Genomic DNA, 18317 nt, shown 5'->3' on the forward strand with positions numbered 1-18317 from the left:
TATTATGCTGTAGATTAACATTAGAATAATATAATACTATGATTACTAACCAAATTAAATTAAATTGTAAAATAGAAAATGATCAGTAGATCAGTAGCTATTAAAATGGATATAAGATGTATTGTGAACATAATTTAGTAATAATAAAAAGCGTTTAAAAATCAAAATTTTTTTTTAATGATATGTCAAAAGATTATCAATTCTCTTTCTGTTACAAGCAAATATATTAGTTTGGATGTTGTGAATTAGTAAAATATATATCTATGTATGTACATATATGTTTACAGGTAAAGTAGTCCAGTCTGAATATTTTTCTTAGTATTAAAGAATGAAAGTACCCAAAAAAAATAACTTAATAACTCCAAAATTGGGTGGATTTGAGTTAAAAAAAATAATAGCACTATAATATCCTTGGAACTTTATATTAGAACGAATTTTGTGCAATTAAATATATTTTAGACATTTATATAATAGCTTTATATAAATTGCCTCTTTTTATTCTACGGAAGCACTAGTCGTTTATCATGCGATATTCTTTGGCCATCAAGAAAAAAAATCTCGAGTTTGAATTTTTGGCATGAACACAAAACTTTATCTATTGTTACTATGTACATAGCCAAAGTAATAAATTAATAATATTAGTAATTATAATAAAGTAATGTTGGTATTCCACCAAGTGTAAATAAAAGTCTCCAGGTCAAAACTTATGGTCTCATATTTTACTTTGAAGATGTGAAATGAACATAAAAATAAAGGTGCAGTTAAAAAAATCTATATTATTTTTTAATTGACTCAAATATGTATTGTTTTTTGAAGAATGTATGTAATAGATGCAGCTTAGAGGAACCAAAAAATGTTTAAATGTTTTATGCTTTATATATTCCCAAAGAAAAAAAATGAGGTATGTACATATATGTATATGTTTACACAGAAGTATGAATACATATGTTTAAATGTATGAAAATTTAAAATTTTGAAATTTAGTCCTATATAGTAAATCTCGCTAATATCAACATTGAATTAAAGTAAAATTCATAATATAAGTGGATGTAAGGAATTATGGTTATGAAAACATTATTAAATTTTTATTATAATTTTTATTCATTAACATTGAATTAATGTATGTATGTACAGTCCGATTTTACAGCATTGACTGAAAAGAAAGATCAATAATTAATTACTTCTATTTTATATAAATAAATAATATGAAAAGCTAATTCAAATACATACAGCACTTCCAATATGTATAGCAAAAGCATATTCGGGATCATTGGCTTGTATAGTGATGACACCTCTTCCATAAAAGTCTAGAACAACTGATTTCCCAGCACATCTACTTCCAACTCTTCCACCAGACATCACATCACAATAAGTGCCTTGTGGTAAATCAGTCTAGAATTAAATAACAAACATATACATACATAAATTTATAGCTCGTAAATATATAACATACGTATAATTCACGATTAGAAAATAAGCTAACTTCAAACGATCTGCTGAGATTAATGCCTTCCATATTTATGGCAATAAAGCCACTACTTCCTCTGCTGAAAGCTATTTGATTATTTCCATTATCCCACCAGTTAGATAAAATGGTACCATTGACTTGATTTCTAAATTCAACCATTTGATAAATTGGACCCCAACGATGCTCGCACACCCAATTTTCATCACAGCTTCCATCCTGAAATTTTAATTACTTTAGAAACTTGTACGTACATACACACTCCAAACATTGGCTCTTTGGGATACTAACACTATTGATGATTGGAGAAACAATAGTCTCATTCGCATTCATCGGAGGTCCAGCATCAGAGTCAGTGAAAGCAAAAGAGCTCATAATTCTTGTTGTTCCATAATTTTGGGCCAATTCGAAAGCAAGTGCTGCCTGAAATATTCCATAATTAATATACAGATCAACAATATGTAGGTAAATTTAATGAAAATATGTTATTTAGGATCTAATTATAATACTTTATATGCTTTGCTTTGCTTATAAGTCAAAACGATTCCACTGCCAACACCATGTCCTCGTTGGTTATCTTGATTTTCCATAAAAACTAAGCTATCTGTAGAGTTGACGAGTCCCCAGCTAGTTGCCCAATCTTTCAACTGGTTTAATGGTGACAAACCTCGGAAGATAATTCCAAGTTTAATTCCAGCCTGAGTGTTTGAATATATTCAATGATTTATTATTGCTAATTTCCATTATGTTATATTTATGTGTAATTTAAGCTTACCCTAAACTCAGTAATTGCACCCAAAGGCGTATACAGATCTCTGCTGATGTCATCACCACCTAAATCAACCACTTCTTGGTAAATATATGGTCTCGCAGCTTGGGGGAATCCATGGTTTGAATTCAAATTATGCAATTTTTCATATATAACTTGCAAATCTTTAGGCCACATATGTTTCGCAGCATCAATTCTATATACAATTAAAAAAAAAAATAATTTGCTATATTGTATGTTTATAGAGATATATGTACATATGTATTATATGTATTACCTAAAACCAGCGACGCCCATTGAAATCAAATTATTTAAGTAAGTGACCAATTTGTTTCTTACATATTCTGAAGTCTGGTTTAAATCTCGTAGTCCATAAAGTTGACAGTTTCTTGCCTTAAATTCGAGTTAAGAAACGGAATGATTATGTTTATATAAATATGTATGTTTATCAATAACAAAATTTATTAATATATTTTTTTACCTCAACTGCATTATTATAATTTTCGATTGTGCATATGGGATGATTAAAGTCTTCAGCGCTGTAGGAAATATCTGGATAATTCATACCACTATAGTTTGCTTTAGATCCTCCAGTTCCTGTGTTTTCAGTAAAATTTCCGCTCATGTGGTTCAAGATTGCATCTACATATATTCTGTAATTAAGTAAAAAAACAGTCATTTAAATATCTATATACATGTTAATACAAGCAATTGTAATTAATTTAATTTACCTGACACCAGCAAAATTGCATCTGCTCACCATTTCAGAGAATTCTTTTTCATTGCCTGACCGAGTTTCCATCTTGTATGATACTGGCTGATACCTTTCCCACCATGGTCGATTTTGGCTGGTGATTTTCAAGTTTTCATTCACAGGAGATACCTAAAGAACATAAACATTATACTTTGTTATAATGTAAACAATTCAAATCGTGCGATTTCAGAGTTTCAACTTACCTGAACTCCGCCAAAGCCTCTTGGACCGAGGAAATTTTCACATTCCAATGCAATATCGTTCCATTTCCATTCGAACAAATGCACTATTGTCGTTCTATTTCCGACAAAGTGTGGGTTTTTGTATGAAAGGGCATGGCCAAAGCAACTGATGGCCACAATTAAAAGATACAGTCTTTGCATCATCTTTATTTTGTAATCCAGCAATCAAATCGAATGAGATGTGGCTGTCTCCAGATTCAAAACAAATTTTCTAGCTTATATACTGTAATATTATCTTATTTATTATTTTGATTAAATTTTCAAACAGTATATCTAATCTTTTATATTAAAACTTATATTAAAAATTTTGTAATTTTTTAATATGGTAACAGAAACGATTGTTTTTTTTTGAAAATTATTGTAATATAGATTTGTCATCGATAAATTCGTTTGTGTTATTGAGAAATATGCATATATATTTTTTGAAACATTCCCAGTTGCTATACTTATTATTGAATGATATTTTAAACACAATTTTTCAATATAATAAATACATCACAAATAGAAATACTGTATCAATATACATCATATATCTTCTTCTTCTTCTAATGCCGAATCCGTATTCGGACGAAGGCGACTACCATGGACAGACATCGTTTATAGCCCGTGCGAATTCTTCCCTATCATAGGCAAGCCGAAATAACTTTTCGAGACTCATCCATGACCTGATGTTCCGGAGCCAAGAGAGCTTCCTTCTCCCAAGCCACCGTTTTCCTTCTATTTTCCCTTCTATGATTATTTGTAGAAGGCGATATTTGTGGCCGCGAATAATGTGGCCAAAGTATTCCATCTTACGGCGCTTCACCGTGTCAAGAAGCTCTCTCTTCTTATGAAGTAGCTGGAGGATTGTTTCGTTTCTTACATGCTCCTTCCACGAGATCTTTAGCATCCTCCGGTAACACCACTTTTCAAAGGACTCTATCCTTTTCATGGATGCCACTAACAGCGTCCACGTTTCGCATCCGTACAGCAACACCGACCAAACATAGGAGTGCAGGACTCTTGAGCGTAATTTCATAGACAACCTTCGACAACACAAAACATTTTTCATGCTGCCGAAGGCATTTCTTGCTATTTCGATCCTTCTTCTTATCTCCACTTCGGAACTGACGTCCGTATTGATCATTGCTCTTAGGTATTTGTATTGTTCGACCTGTTCAATCATTTGTCCGCGCACGCTCAGGTTTAATGGATCCGTCTTTTCTTTACATATGACCATTGATTTTGTCTTGTTGATATTAATAGACAGACCCCATTTTTGACATGAATGATCAATTGCGATCAATAACGCAGGTCTTCGGCACTCTCAGTCAATATTACCATATCATCAGCGAAACGGATATTATTTATAATTTCACCGCCTATTTTTACACCTATTCGACTATCGACTGCCTGGTTGAACACCATTTCCGAATACAGATTAAAGAGCACTTGGTGACAATACACATCCCTGCCGTACCCCTCGACTAATTTCTACTTTTTCGGTTTCCAAGTCTGCAACCTTCATGACAGCAGATTGGTTCTAGTATAGGTTCTTCAAAAGCGCGATATCCTTTGCATTTATCCCAGTTTGGTTTAGTGCATGGATTAATTTGTCATGTTCCACTCTATCAAATGCCTTTTCAAAGTCGATGAAGTAGACGTATATCCTCTTTTTGAAATCCCTACACTTTTGTAGGAGTACGTTCATGCAGAACAACGCTTCCCTTGTCCCCAATGCTCCTCTGAATCTAAATTGCGAATCGCTTATCATACTTTCGCACTTACGCCTTATTCTCTCTTGGATGATTTTGAGAAGTATTTTATATCATTATTATATCATATATATAATGCCGCTATTCTGTGTGTCTGTGTATCTGAGATAACGCTCACCGTACTATAATAGTCGTTTCGATTCGACATATATGTATATCTACGTCACAGCTAAAACAATGCCTAAACGTACTAATATAATAACAGAAGAAAAAACTTCTATATATATTGTTTGCTACCAATGTTTCCTTAAGACTAATAGACGGCGCAGTTACACGGCAAGTCTCTGAGCAGTTACCGCCTTTTATTGAAAATTTTGATTTATGGTTTTATTCATCAGTAGAGTAAAATGAAGTCACTTAGAAACAGGTGATTTGTTTTTTGATCAATGAAATATCATTTTTTTGTATTTTTCTTTGTATAAGAGTAGTTTATTTTTTATATATTCAACACTTACAGATGTTTAAAATATTCATTATAATATTGGTAAAAACACATAAATTACAATAAGATTTCAAAAATTTTCTTTTCATTAGACATATGTAGGTGTTTATACACTGAAACGATTACACAGGGGACTAGAAAATTGACTGCAAATTAAAATTTGTTTAATTATTATTGGTATGTATCATGATTTCAAATTTTTTGGGGTATCTAATCTTCCATATATTCAGAGAGAAGAGATAGGAAGAGAATGATAAGTCAGTCTTAGATAAGTGCTACATTTAAGTATTAAAAATAAATTAATAACAATACAATAATGTAAAAACAAAAAAAAAAGATAAGAAATTCTGATTAACAAAAATTGAGTGGAAAATGAACCTGGCAAAATTTTGATATGCTCAATTAATATTTGATATGATAATGCAGAGATTTAGTTTTCATCCATATTTGAATTATTATTACATTTTACAAGAATACATTTATATTCAACGACACATAAACAACATATCAAATTTATCACATGTGATTTTTACAACAATTTTATAATTTAATTACGATTTCATCAATACTTGAGACATACATAATATGAATAGTTTTTTTTTTTTTTTTTTAATTTTTACTTTGGCCTTTTCAGTCAAATGTTACTCACTAGATATCTGTTATTAAATTTTGAACCTTTGAAAGGTCATCCGAGAAAAATATATTATGTATATCGGTGTTTTGACAGTTTATCTAAAATCCTACATACAAACTGATCATTCGAGAGATATCGGAATAAAAATAACAAACAATTTTTTTGATTAGATTTTTAATCAACTTTAAAATGACCCTCAAACAATCGATTTGTATATAGATATTGTTTAATTTAATCATGCTAAAATTCTATAATAGAACATTCCAAATAGATTTAAAAAAAATATACCTACCAAGTCATGAAAGTTAAATTGGCAAGTAAATAATCAGATATTTATTTGAAATACGCCGGAGAATATTTCCACTGGGTACTCAAAAATCATCCTCTGCCCTACCATTATCAAAAATATTATTTTTGGATTCAAATTATATTATTCAAGAATTAAATCAGAGTAAAATCATTTTATATTTGCATTTATATGTAGTATATTTCGATGCAAATAAATATTTAAAAATTAGCTCGGAACATTGAATGTATGATTATTATTACGATTATTTTTAAAACACATTTCACACATCACAATGATAAAACGACACGAATATTTCATCGGGGAGTTCACATAAGAAGGACGCTTCACTTATCGGACAATTGACGTATACTTAACGATATTTTTTTAAAACATTGACGTTCACCAGACGTAGCTAAAACATTTTTTTTATTATTATTATTAAATTCACATTAAAATAATTATTATAAAATACTAAATTTACATCGTCTTTTGAAGCCGATTCGAATGGTTACATGTATGTATATTCAGGCAATAGAGGTGGCATTATTATTATGTTTTCTGAATACACTTGCGGAGATAAAAAGAGAACCAGCCTCTTTTTACAATGTATAATATTATTATATGTATATTATAAAACAAACGGATAGACATCGAATTGTCACAACACCGACATATGATAAATCAAGGGATTGTCAAAGTGATTCAAAAGCTTTACTTTTTTTATAGTTTTGCTCCTTTGGATACATTTATTTTTAATTAAATACTAATACGTAGAAAATACCTTTGATCCCACCGAATAACACACTTTCACTTAGGTATAAAAACAACGACAATTACGCTTATTTTACACGTGTATATATGTATATTAAATTCGTACAGGTGTATTGTCCGTTTGATTCGCCAAGTTTTTGAATTAAACGGGCGTGTTCGTGTACGTTTAAGCGTTTGGGAAAGGACACATCGATACATGTATAATATAGTGATATAATATATGTGTTTATATAAAAGGTTATGTATATGTACTTATGTATGTTTAGCATTCGTTACACGTGTGCGAAAAAGTGCATATGTTTTAAATTACTTATTGATTTTACACACACACACACACACACGTATATTATTTTATAATATGTATTTAATCAGTGGTGTCACCCTAATGGTTTCCATAGGTTTCCGGAAACCCGTTGTTAGATATCTAAAAATTATGCAAATCTTGAAAATTATTTTCGACGGTTACAACTTTAAAAAGGTCGCAGTATATTACATAACAGGTAAAGAGAAAATACCTTTTTTTCGTTATTTTTAACAGGGTTGCAGAATATCCGGTACGCACCGGTACGGCGTCCAGCCACCTTTTATCGGAACCGGTACGCGACCCGCCATAAAAATTTCAAAAATCAAAAAGTATACAAATTTAATTTTTTCGAAAAGTTTTACCACTTTTGCAATATTTTTCACCCAAGCTCGATGACAAGGAGCGCTGTCGTGCATAAAAATGCTGTTATGATCAAGGATACCACCAGGCTTTATGTGAGGCACCAGATGTGTCTTTAATACATTTAAATATTGGCAAAATCGAGCGTACCGACGCGTAAAAATTTAGCACTACACCACTGGTTATGCACAAGCAAAATTTGCTGTTTAATTTGTGTGCAGTCTGCACTCGGAATCATCCTTCCTAGTAAAAGTCAAAGAGAAGCTTGATAGAAAATAGATGTATGTAGGCTTACACCAAATAGTAATTATAATTCATAAATTATATATTATCTAAATATTTGAAATGAATTGTAATTAATAGTAGTGCCTTGGACGAAAAGAAAATGTATATATTAAACTGAAAAAAAAAAATTGGAAACCCGTTCTTCCAAAATTGGGGTGACACCACTGAAATATTACAATGTAGTTCGCAACATTGCATGGAGGTGAGGCTGTCGTGATGATAGTTAGACAGGCTATTAGACAGACATTTCATATTAACCTGAATCAACTTGATTCAGATTTCTTCTGACAACTCTGCGATCAGGCCTGACTGTTATAGCGACGGCCTCGATCGAGACGAACTTTGTACGCCAACTAAAATCTTCATGACTTATATGTAAATTAATATGTAAATAAACGAAAGGCTCTTTAGCACGTATGAATTTCTTAAAATTATCATAAGTTTTGTCTTCAATGCGTTGATTCGTTGACACGAACGCAACCTAGCCAAAATACAATCCAATCATAATAATAAAAAAATACAAAAAATCTAATTTTTTCATTGTATGACTTTAATGCGATACGATTTTTCAATTTGAAAATTTATAAAAAAAAAATCGCAGTATTTGCGATTCAATATCAAATTTTAAAACCCATTTTGGGTTTTGTGAATGTGATGATGATTAAGTATGTAAATTATAAAATTCCTCAGATTTATATATAATATATTAGTAGAGGCTAAATGACCTCTAGCATACACTTATGTAGCTGGGAACCGCTACCATGTGTGTGTGGGTCTTAACTTTTAATCGAAAAGTTTGTCTAACGAGGCATTAGGTGTACTTTCGACTTTTTTCAGAACAATTTTGAAGGTGAAAGTGTGCTTCGGCGAGACTGAGGCCGGCCTTTTAGCGTCTGAACGTCTGGTGGGTCTCACGTATGGAAAACTCGTCTCGATTTCTGTGGAAGTCGCCGGAAAGCTCGTCTCGATCTCAGAAGAAGACGGAAAGCTCGTCTCGATATTGCGTTTAAAGAAAGGAAAGCTATTCTCGAACTCGGACAGAGCTTTCTTCACGAACGGAAAGCTCCTGTCAAACGGAAAGGTCGATTCGACCTCCGAGGTAGACTTCCTCACGGGAAACGAGCCCTCCGGCTTCTTCGGATGACACTTGTCGAAGACCGGATTGGTGGCGGTCGACGACGACGAAGCAACAGTCTCCGAGATCTGTCTCGTGAACACGGCATGGCGGGCAGAGTCTGATTTTGAGCGTGGAGCGTCGTGGATAGTCGCCTGTTTGCGCAACGGAAAGGATTCTACTGGCGTTTTGCTAAAGAAAGTGGGTGACTTTCTACTCTCGGCGAACTTTTTGCTAGCAGCCCTCTTGATGGAGGAGAAGAGGCCTAACTTTTCAGGAGCGGGCTTGGGAGGTGGGTCTAACTTCTTGGGCGGTGGATCTTGAGCGACTTTAGGAGGAGCAGGAGCTGGTTTATCTTGGGTGGGGGAGTGTTTGTCGGCTCTGGATGGAGGGCGAGGTGAGACGCGCTCGTTGTCGGAACCGCGCCTGGATCTGTCCGAAGGACTAGGGGTGGCTCTCGTGAGGAGTTCCGTTTTGGTGATAGGAGCTCTGGGTGAGGCTGAGCGCTCGTTGTCGGAGCCACGCCTGGAGCGATCGGTGGGGCTCGGAGTCTTCTTGCCGAAGCTGTCCGCCTTGGAGAGGAGGAGGGTGGACAGCTGTCTGGGTGAGGATCTTTCTGCATCCGAGTCCCTGCGAGATTTGTCGTTGTCGGAGCTGCGTCTGGAGCGGTCGGAGTCGGATCTTGGACGGGCGGAGTCAGCTCTGGTGAGGCAGATGTCGGGTCGGGGTGGGCGGGGGGGTCTGGTGGGGCGGGGGACGCTCCCCGCGGGTTAGTTGGGAGGGCGGCCTTCAGAGGGCAGTTCCGAAGAGCCGGATGACGAGAGGGTGGTGTTGGATCCGTAAGGGTCGAGCGAGCTCTGCACCGACATGGAGCGGCCGCCGCGCCTCACTCGGTGCGGAGACAGCTTTCCGGGGTCGACACTTGCTGGGTCTGCCTGCAACCAGCTCTCGTGTGAAGACTTTTTCTCCAATACATGAATCTGAACACGCAACATGTGTGACCGACTGACTGCAGTGAAACCTCAGTGGCGTAACTACTGGGTGGTGGTTAACTACGAACGAAAGTGTCCCATTTGAAAATTTTACCAAATTCACTCTACCTATTATATTCTATGTATGTATATGTATATGTAAAAATTTAACGGTAAAATATTATTTTTATATAAAAATATGCTATTTACATACATATGTATACCTAGTACATTCCTTCTCCCTTGTAAGATATGTACGATTACTATAGATTACTCTTTAATTAAAATTATATATGTATATAATATCCCAATTTCATTTGTTTGTTTGTTTGTACTAGACGCATAATACGAAATACGATATGGAAACCTTATTTTTCGCCCGAAAGGTCTGACCGCACTATGCATCAAACGAACGATCCGACAACAGTGTGCGACAATATTAGGTAAACCGCACTTGAACGGCAGCGATGCGACCATTGATGTATTATACACATAGACGTGTGATTTTGGTCGGAGATCTTGTCTTCACTAACTGAGGGGTGCGGGGGGTTTAACTAGCGGGGAAGTTGGGAAAAAAATGGTTCTTTTCCCTACGACGCAGCGGTACCTACCTACCTATAGATAGAAACTGTGCATGCGCCGTGTATTTTGCATGCGCCAAAAGGGAGACCAGTATAAGATACGAAATACGATATTGAGTCGTCTAGTTCCAAAACCCGGTATCTGAATATTTGGTCAAAACTGAGATAAAAATGTATTTCCATTCTAGGAATATTTTCACACAATACTGTATACTTGAATTCTTTCTAAAACCAAGTTAAATGACTAAAAAAAAAATTTTAAATCTTGTTTTGTTCCAAAGAACGGCAAAAATTCTCTCTGTTTATTCGAATTAACGGCAAAACTGCCGACAGCCAATCAGAACACTGCATATGGCAAGATGGCGGACATTTCGGCCGGTTACCTGGGTGCAATTGTCATTCCGCATTTCCTTCGTAATTGCTGACAGATCATGGACGATGTGTCTCGAAGTATTGAAAAAACCAAAGATGGAGATACAAGAAAGAAAACAATCCGAAAGAAATCGTGAGCAAAGGAACGGAATCGCCGTGAAAGGACAACTCGGGAACAAACACCGGCAAAATCGTTTTCAAGTCTTAATATTTCATCTAATCTCAAAAATTTTCCAAAAAACTGATTTGCTAAATACCTTTAAATCGTATATTTTCCATTAAAATAAAACTTTGTAAATGAAATCCACTAAATAAAGTTGTGGCAGAAAAACTGCGTTTACCAAAAAACGAGTGAAATGCTTTTACCGGGTTTTGGAACTAGATGACTCAATTATGGAAACCTTATTTTTCGCCCTAAAGGTCTGACCGCACTATGCGTCAAACGAACAATCCGACAACAGTGTGCGACAATATTAGGTAAACCGCACTTGAACGACAGCGATGCGACACTACGCAGTAAATTATGTCAATCATTCGTTCGGTACCTCGGAGCAAGATGGACGAAACGGACGCTATTATTGTATCTTTGATATGCGAGGAAGAAGAACAATCGAGAAAAACCAAAAGATTATGGCTACATGCTATTTCAAAGTCACGATATGAAGAAGTAGAATAATTGTCGCAAGGCAACCCCCACTCAACGACACTTGCGTCAGATCGCGAACGACACCGTGCGTCAAAGTTGGTCGAAAAGTCACTTTGACGCACGGTGTTGTTCTACGTCATGCGTCTGTCTCATACAATGTTTCATACAAACAATATTTGGTCGCGCACTGTTGTGAAGTGTTAGATCGTTCAGTTGTCGAATAGTGCGGTCACACCTTAAGTGGGTCTCGACCCGGGCCACACCGAGCGACTTGGTTGAAGGCGACCAGACCAGCAGTTAGATAGGGAGTGTCACACCCGTCAACTTATTGGTCGCACACATTTCCATACATTTTTTCTGGTGGCGCGTTTCTAGTCGGCCGACAAAGTTGCTCGGTGTGGCTCGGGTCTGGGCTTCTTACTAACACAGGTCTATTCATATTATTCAGCAGCTCTCGGTTTCCGCAAGTTTCGACAAAATTGGCCTACATATTTTATTTATTTTTATTTTTATGTTATTGTAACACACTAGGTGTCATTCATATTCAACTAGTAAATTATATCTCTACAATCACATATAAATTTTCAACAATGCGTGCCAGTTGTAATATAACAGTTGAATTTTGACAGCTCTGATATATTTACGAATGCTTTAGAATGCGTCAACAACGAATAAATGTAATGAGTACCAATCACAAACATCGATATACAATTTTAGAATAATTTTAACACAGCATCATAGAGACATCTATGGATAAATTTGATAAAATTACATTTTCGCAGCATTTTTTTAAATATAAATCGCCAAATTTCGAATTTTAAACTCGAAATTTTCGAAACATTTATGGAAAAATTTGAAGCATTTTATAAATCAGCGTATTCGAACTATGCGAGAAATATGACAGGGTTACCAATTTGCTCGAAATGTTTCAATGAAATCAGATAAATTGACAAACTCTGACAGGAAACAATCGACCTTGGAGTCACATATCCAAGGTCTGGCCAGTAGAACTGGTCTGACCAGTAGATCGAACCCCAACCATTAACAAATGCTGCTGGTTATATTACATTACAGAGCGCGACGATACGGCGCAATATTGCTTTCAAAGTATCGTCTATGTTACATGTACTGCTGTATAGTATGAATAGATTATGTCAGCTACCGCTGTTTCATGAATGTTTCCATATAAAATGTATAAAATAATACTGCTGGTTACGTGCAGTAGCGGACGCGTGCTGTGCTAGTATGAATAGACCTTAACTCGGACGCGTCACCGTTGAACTAGATAATTTGAAATTCGGATATACATACATATGTACATTAATAATATGCTCTTTTCTTTTGAAAAAAATGTTAATTTGTAAATATTTATAAATATAAATTTAAAAATTTTATTCTAATAATGCACCCGATGATATTTCCCTAGGCCTATCACTAGTATTAAATATTGAGCTTAAGAAAATATATTCAAACTCAATCTATTTTAAATCTGACTCTATAAATCTATTGTGATTTTTTAGCATCTATCGAAAAATGCATGTTTCCTAAAAGAATACTAAGTAAAAGACAGTTTACTAACCGTTCATTAGTTTATACACGAATATTATCAAATTCCTGTAAAAATGCCTGTTTATTTAAATAAATGAACATCACTCAATTATTATAATAGTTACGCCACTGATTTCATTTATAACTATATAGTTTGTAAATTTACTTATTCAAATACGTGGCTTTTCAATTTGCAAAATCCTAGATAGAAAGCCAATTGTATACAAAAAAAAAAGGTTTTACTGCGCAGTTGCAAAATTACGACTTTTCCAACTAAAATTCAATAGACAAATAGTAGATATAATATTTAATATATGTATTTAACAGAAAATCATTGCATACAAAAATAATTATTAAATTTCATTCGTCGACTTATCTTCTAAATTGTTCAATAATTGAAAGTTGTATTTCACACACACCTGATATGCGAGTGCATTCATGATGATACTGTACGGCACCAGACCCAAGGGATGAACCTCCCTCATGAGCACATTGGCCGGAATCTTATGGAACTGGATGTACTCCAGAAAGTTTCCCATCACATCTTTGATTGTAGTGTTGGGATTTGTGTCGCAGGACTTTTTGCCCCACATCAAAGCCGCCTGAAAACACATCACACAATACAAAACTGAACCAACCAACAAAACCCAACTCTTCTAAAGTCAAATGCAATACTTGAAACTTTGTAAACTCATCTGCGCGAAGCTCTTCCCTGGAAAGAATGAGTCTCACTACATGTTGGGGCAAAAGAGTGAACGAACCCAAATTCAACACCTCATTCCCATGCTCGTCGACAAACTCCAACACCTGAAAGTTGATCATAGTCACCATATTTCATACACTGAAGATGCAATTAAATAATACATATCTTAAAAATTAGCTGTAGCTAAATGAAAGTAGAATACACATTAGGTTTAGCATCGTGCTACTAAGTCATTTTTTCAAGCAAGGGTACTCTCTGATGAGCTCAGTATGTTGTCGAACATTGTCCAATCCCTTTCCTGAACATTACCTCTGAAATGTGTTAGATTTCCTTTAAAATGTACTTATCTTTCAACTCCTGGGTAGTCCAAAGTCGATTTACATACAGAAACACCTTCAAATAACCCTACAGAATGAAATGCATTCAAATAAACCAGGCAAACATGGAGACGACACAAAAATGATCCAAATATATGTACATACGTGTTGTTCTATTCCATCCTACTGGATGAAATCAAACCATTCCAAAGCTTCCATTTACAAACTCAATTAAAAATTTCAGATATTATGTATGTATGTTGAAGAAAACGATAGACAATAAAGCATATGTATGAAACTATCTTTAGAAAAAATTTTGTTTAACAATCTGAAGCTGCATTATCTACATAGGTTGGTTATATTTAGCTGGTACAGTTTAGTTTTCGAGTGTTCATTTTTATTATGATACTAGAGGTCCAAAAAACCACCCGAAAACCGAAAAGCCGGTTGACCAGTTTTCATCTGTTTTAATTTTTTATATTGCAAAAAAATTGGAAATATAATGAATTATGCAAAAAATAATTGTTTATGATTTTAATTGAATTAGATTTAACTAGTATTTTTTTGTAATATAACCAGATATAGATTAAAATTCTCACGGAAAACCATATAAAATAATAAAATAAATAAATATATTTCCGATTGTAATAATGCAATCGGAAATTATATAATTTATATATTTTTTTATGAATTTTATTCATAATACACATATCTTGAATTTGTAACAGTTTTTTTATTATTATCTGGGTAAAGTTAATAAAATAAAAGGCTTGTAAAAAATTAAAGGGTCACGGGCCGGATAAATGAGTTGGGGCGGCCATGTGTTGAAGAGTCCTGGTATATATTTAATCTTTCGTCGTAGGAAAGTTTTACTTCTCGTTTGAATCGCCCCTCGAGTCTTTACGTCTTTAACAAAATGCCCCTTTGCCAAATGACGTGTTCCTCGCCCGTTCTTAAATCTCAAAGCAACCGCTAAGTGCTGTCCCTCTTTTTGTTGTTTAACCCTTTGATTGCTGACTTATTTTCTGTTGAAAAATTCGCCAAAATTTCCAACTAGAATTATTTTGAAATCCAATAGAAAGTCGGCATAAAAATTGTAGCTAATCCAAACAAACCCTAGATCTAGTTTTATAAAGGTGTCTTTATGCTCTCTAATATATCTTGCAACAATATAAAATAAACAAAAGAAGTCTATTAAATGAAAGTATTTTCCCAAAACTATGTAGTTTCATCTTCTTCATTGTAGTTAAAATGTAATGCTCACAATCTAAATGCCAAGCCACAATCTAAAACACTCAGCAATTAGGGATTTCCATCGGGAAATTCTTCTGAATATAAATTCAGATGTAAACCAGTATTTATAAACGTTGACAAATGAATGACATGGATTACACAACCCATGTTCAATGCATTTTTTTTCAATGCTACCTGGAAAGGCTTAGCGGGGTTGTATTCTAGTTGACTTTGTATATGCTCAAATTATAACACTCATAGGCGGTTTTCAGGTCCATAGACTTGTTGGCAAAACGCCGATCGGCATTGGTCAGCATTCAAAGGGTTAAAGAAATATACGACTATTCCCTGAGAAAGTCTGGATATGCTTATTTTTTCGGTCTTTCATAGAAATTTGAAATTCATAATTGTTAGCTTTAAGAGAAAATAAAATAAAAAACCGTTAAAAGCCGGTTTTTCGAATTCAGTTTTATCCAGCTTGGAAGCCTTATTACGACACCATTCTACATTCATATCGTTCTAAAAATTCATAGTTTCAGCATTTTATAACCTTTTGCACCAAAGATTTGGTGCACTTGTACTGGATGTATCTTTCGGCGGATGCAAGCAAAGCGCATACGGTGTCCACGTTGATGCAACATTGCACAAAACCAGCACAAGCCCTCCTCAATTCATCGAGTCCATAGTAATCAGCCGCATTCATCACACCTGAAGTCATTAAGATAATTGATTAAATAACAAAAAAAAAACAAAATGCATTTTAGTTACATGATCATGGTCATTTGTATCAAAACAACTCTATCGCTCGTCAATCTCCCGAAGATTAAAAGACGAAGATTAAAATCATGTAAAAAAATGATCGAATGGTTTTTGAGTGGACAGGCTAAATCACGCGGAAATGATCACGAAGGCCGTGTCCAGTTTTCACGTGCATCATTAAACCAGATTCTCGGGCATTCTTGGAACGCTAATCCCATATTACCGTTTGACATTTAGCAAGACAAAATAGCGTGTGATAATTAGTGGATACGATCGACGAACAAATACGAACAACATCAATCAAGATTATCGGAGGATTACGTGTACAATCAGTATTATGTGAAGACCCCCACCCATGGAAAATCTATCTATTATGTATATGTAGGTGTGACTTGTAAAAGTGTAAAAGATTTATTTCGATTATATAAATCATCAATGTCAACGGAATATTTGCGACGCCCAATTAAAATTTTATGATTCACATGATTATATGTATGTATGTAGCTATAAATTCAATATATGAATACTTTAATTTAATACATTTGAGTATGACATTATGAAAACGTCTACTTGCAAAAAGAAAAATCATACTGAAAATGAGATAAGTCCTTATTTAATCAGAAAAGTTTTTATCCTACCAATTATATTACTTTCATTAGAAAGTAATATAATTGGTAGGATAAAAAGAGGACACAAAGAAAAAGACAATAAGGGAAATCCTTAGAGTATTACAAGTACATAAAATAATTATTATTATGAATACGTATTATATTATATTCCCGAATGGCAATAGACTAAAACGGAGAGATGTGAAAATGTAATTTTTGAAGGCGAGTTCTACGATTGGGGATTACATCTTGAGATTATCCGGCTTTGTTATTATTCAGGGTTAATGATGTGAATCGATTTTTTTAAATTATCCTTCACTAGATTACAAATTCTTCATTAGAAATTTCAAATTAATTAATTTAAAGCGACTCGATCAAATTTATTAATTATAACGTGTCGCATCTCAAAATCAAAAACGTATCGAAAATCGGAAGTACATATGTACATATATTCCAATATTGTAAATATGTACCAATTTTCTGGAATTATAGTTAAGTATATGACTATAAACAGTTAGTTATTAAAATCGAACGGTTTGGAAGGTTAAAAAAATAAAAAGAGGAGATCTAAATATGTATGTACATTAAGTACACGTACTCGAGTTTGAAAAAAAATTCAACAAATTTACAAATCAGCATTTCAGTAAACCGATAGAAAGTTTTGTAGTAATTAACGACACAATCTTGAGGCTAAATTTGATCAAAATCAAACACTTCATTTATTGATACTTCTTATACCAGTGGTATAAGACATCACTTCAATACAGACTATTATAATTCAATAATTAAAAATATATATTTTTCCATACCTAGTTTAAAAGTCACTGCACTGCACTGATGTATACATATTTTATTTCAATCAAACATGTACATACATACATTTGCCTTTACAGATCGCTCCAAAGCAACGAGTGTACTAATACAGATACAATACAATTAATACAAGCATTTTTATACAATGCGAATTCATACAAACATCATCCACAGTGACACATATGGAGACATTTTTATAACATTTTATTATAGAAATTGGCGAACCTCAAGATGTTGAATAACTTGAAAGTTTCAAGAGAGATTGGAAAGGAAATGCCAATTAACAGGAACCGTTTCAATGAAAATCAGAAAAATTGGCAAACTCTGAAAGAAAACGATTGACCTGGAGTCGGACAAACCAAGATCTGGCCAACAGCTACTAGTGGGAATCGAACCGTGACCACTCCGCTCGAAAGCATAACATGCTAACTAATAGTCCACGCTGCTGGAATAATGCCAGTATTTTTCTGTTATGACATTTTCTTGTTGTTGTTATACTACATATGGTTTTTACTATTGAATTGTTTTCTGTTTTAGTTCATCGACTTTAGAGAGTCTTTAATTAAGAATTATAAGAGAGCAT

The 18317-nt window shown here is 34.1% G+C and overlaps 2 protein-coding genes across 4 annotated transcripts in view; both read right to left on the reverse strand.

Moving 5' to 3' along the window:
• Positions 1-698: 698 nt before the first annotated feature.
• On the reverse strand, positions 699-3443 carry LOC143915078 (alpha-amylase A-like). The gene is made up of 10 exons (XM_077435506.1): positions 3192-3443; positions 2966-3117; positions 2716-2887; positions 2512-2627; positions 2241-2430; positions 1975-2163; positions 1757-1888; positions 1484-1684; positions 1231-1392; positions 699-1153 (listed from the first exon to the last, which is right to left on the reverse strand). The coding sequence occupies exons 1-10, from the start codon at positions 3372-3374 to the stop codon at positions 1142-1144; spliced, it is 1509 nt and encodes a 502-aa protein (XP_077291632.1). The 5' UTR covers positions 3375-3443; the 3' UTR covers positions 699-1141.
• Positions 3444-8915: 5472 nt separating this feature from the next.
• gprs (speckle type BTB/POZ protein) overlaps positions 8916-18317 on the reverse strand; it is a 28486-nt gene continuing 19084 nt past the window's right edge. Inside the window, exons 4-7 of one of the 3 annotated variants that reach the window (XM_077436187.1) lie at positions 16105-16262; positions 13977-14108; positions 13721-13903; positions 8916-10118 (exon numbers count right to left, since the gene is read on the reverse strand). In XM_077436187.1, coding sequence (XP_077292313.1) covers positions 9954-10118; positions 13721-13903; positions 13977-14108; positions 16105-16262 — 638 coding nt within the window. In that variant the 3' untranslated portion in view covers positions 8916-9953. Of the gene's footprint in view, positions 10164-13366; positions 13575-13720; positions 13904-13976; positions 14109-16104; positions 16263-18317 lie in introns of those variants that run through there. The other 2 variants (XM_077436186.1, XM_077436188.1) reach the window with 2 other exon arrangements.

Source organism: Arctopsyche grandis, chromosome 8 (genome assembly GCF_051622035.1).
Source record: "Arctopsyche grandis isolate Sample6627 chromosome 8, ASM5162203v2, whole genome shotgun sequence".
Classification (NCBI taxonomy): Eukaryota; Metazoa; Arthropoda; class Insecta; order Trichoptera; family Hydropsychidae; genus Arctopsyche; species Arctopsyche grandis.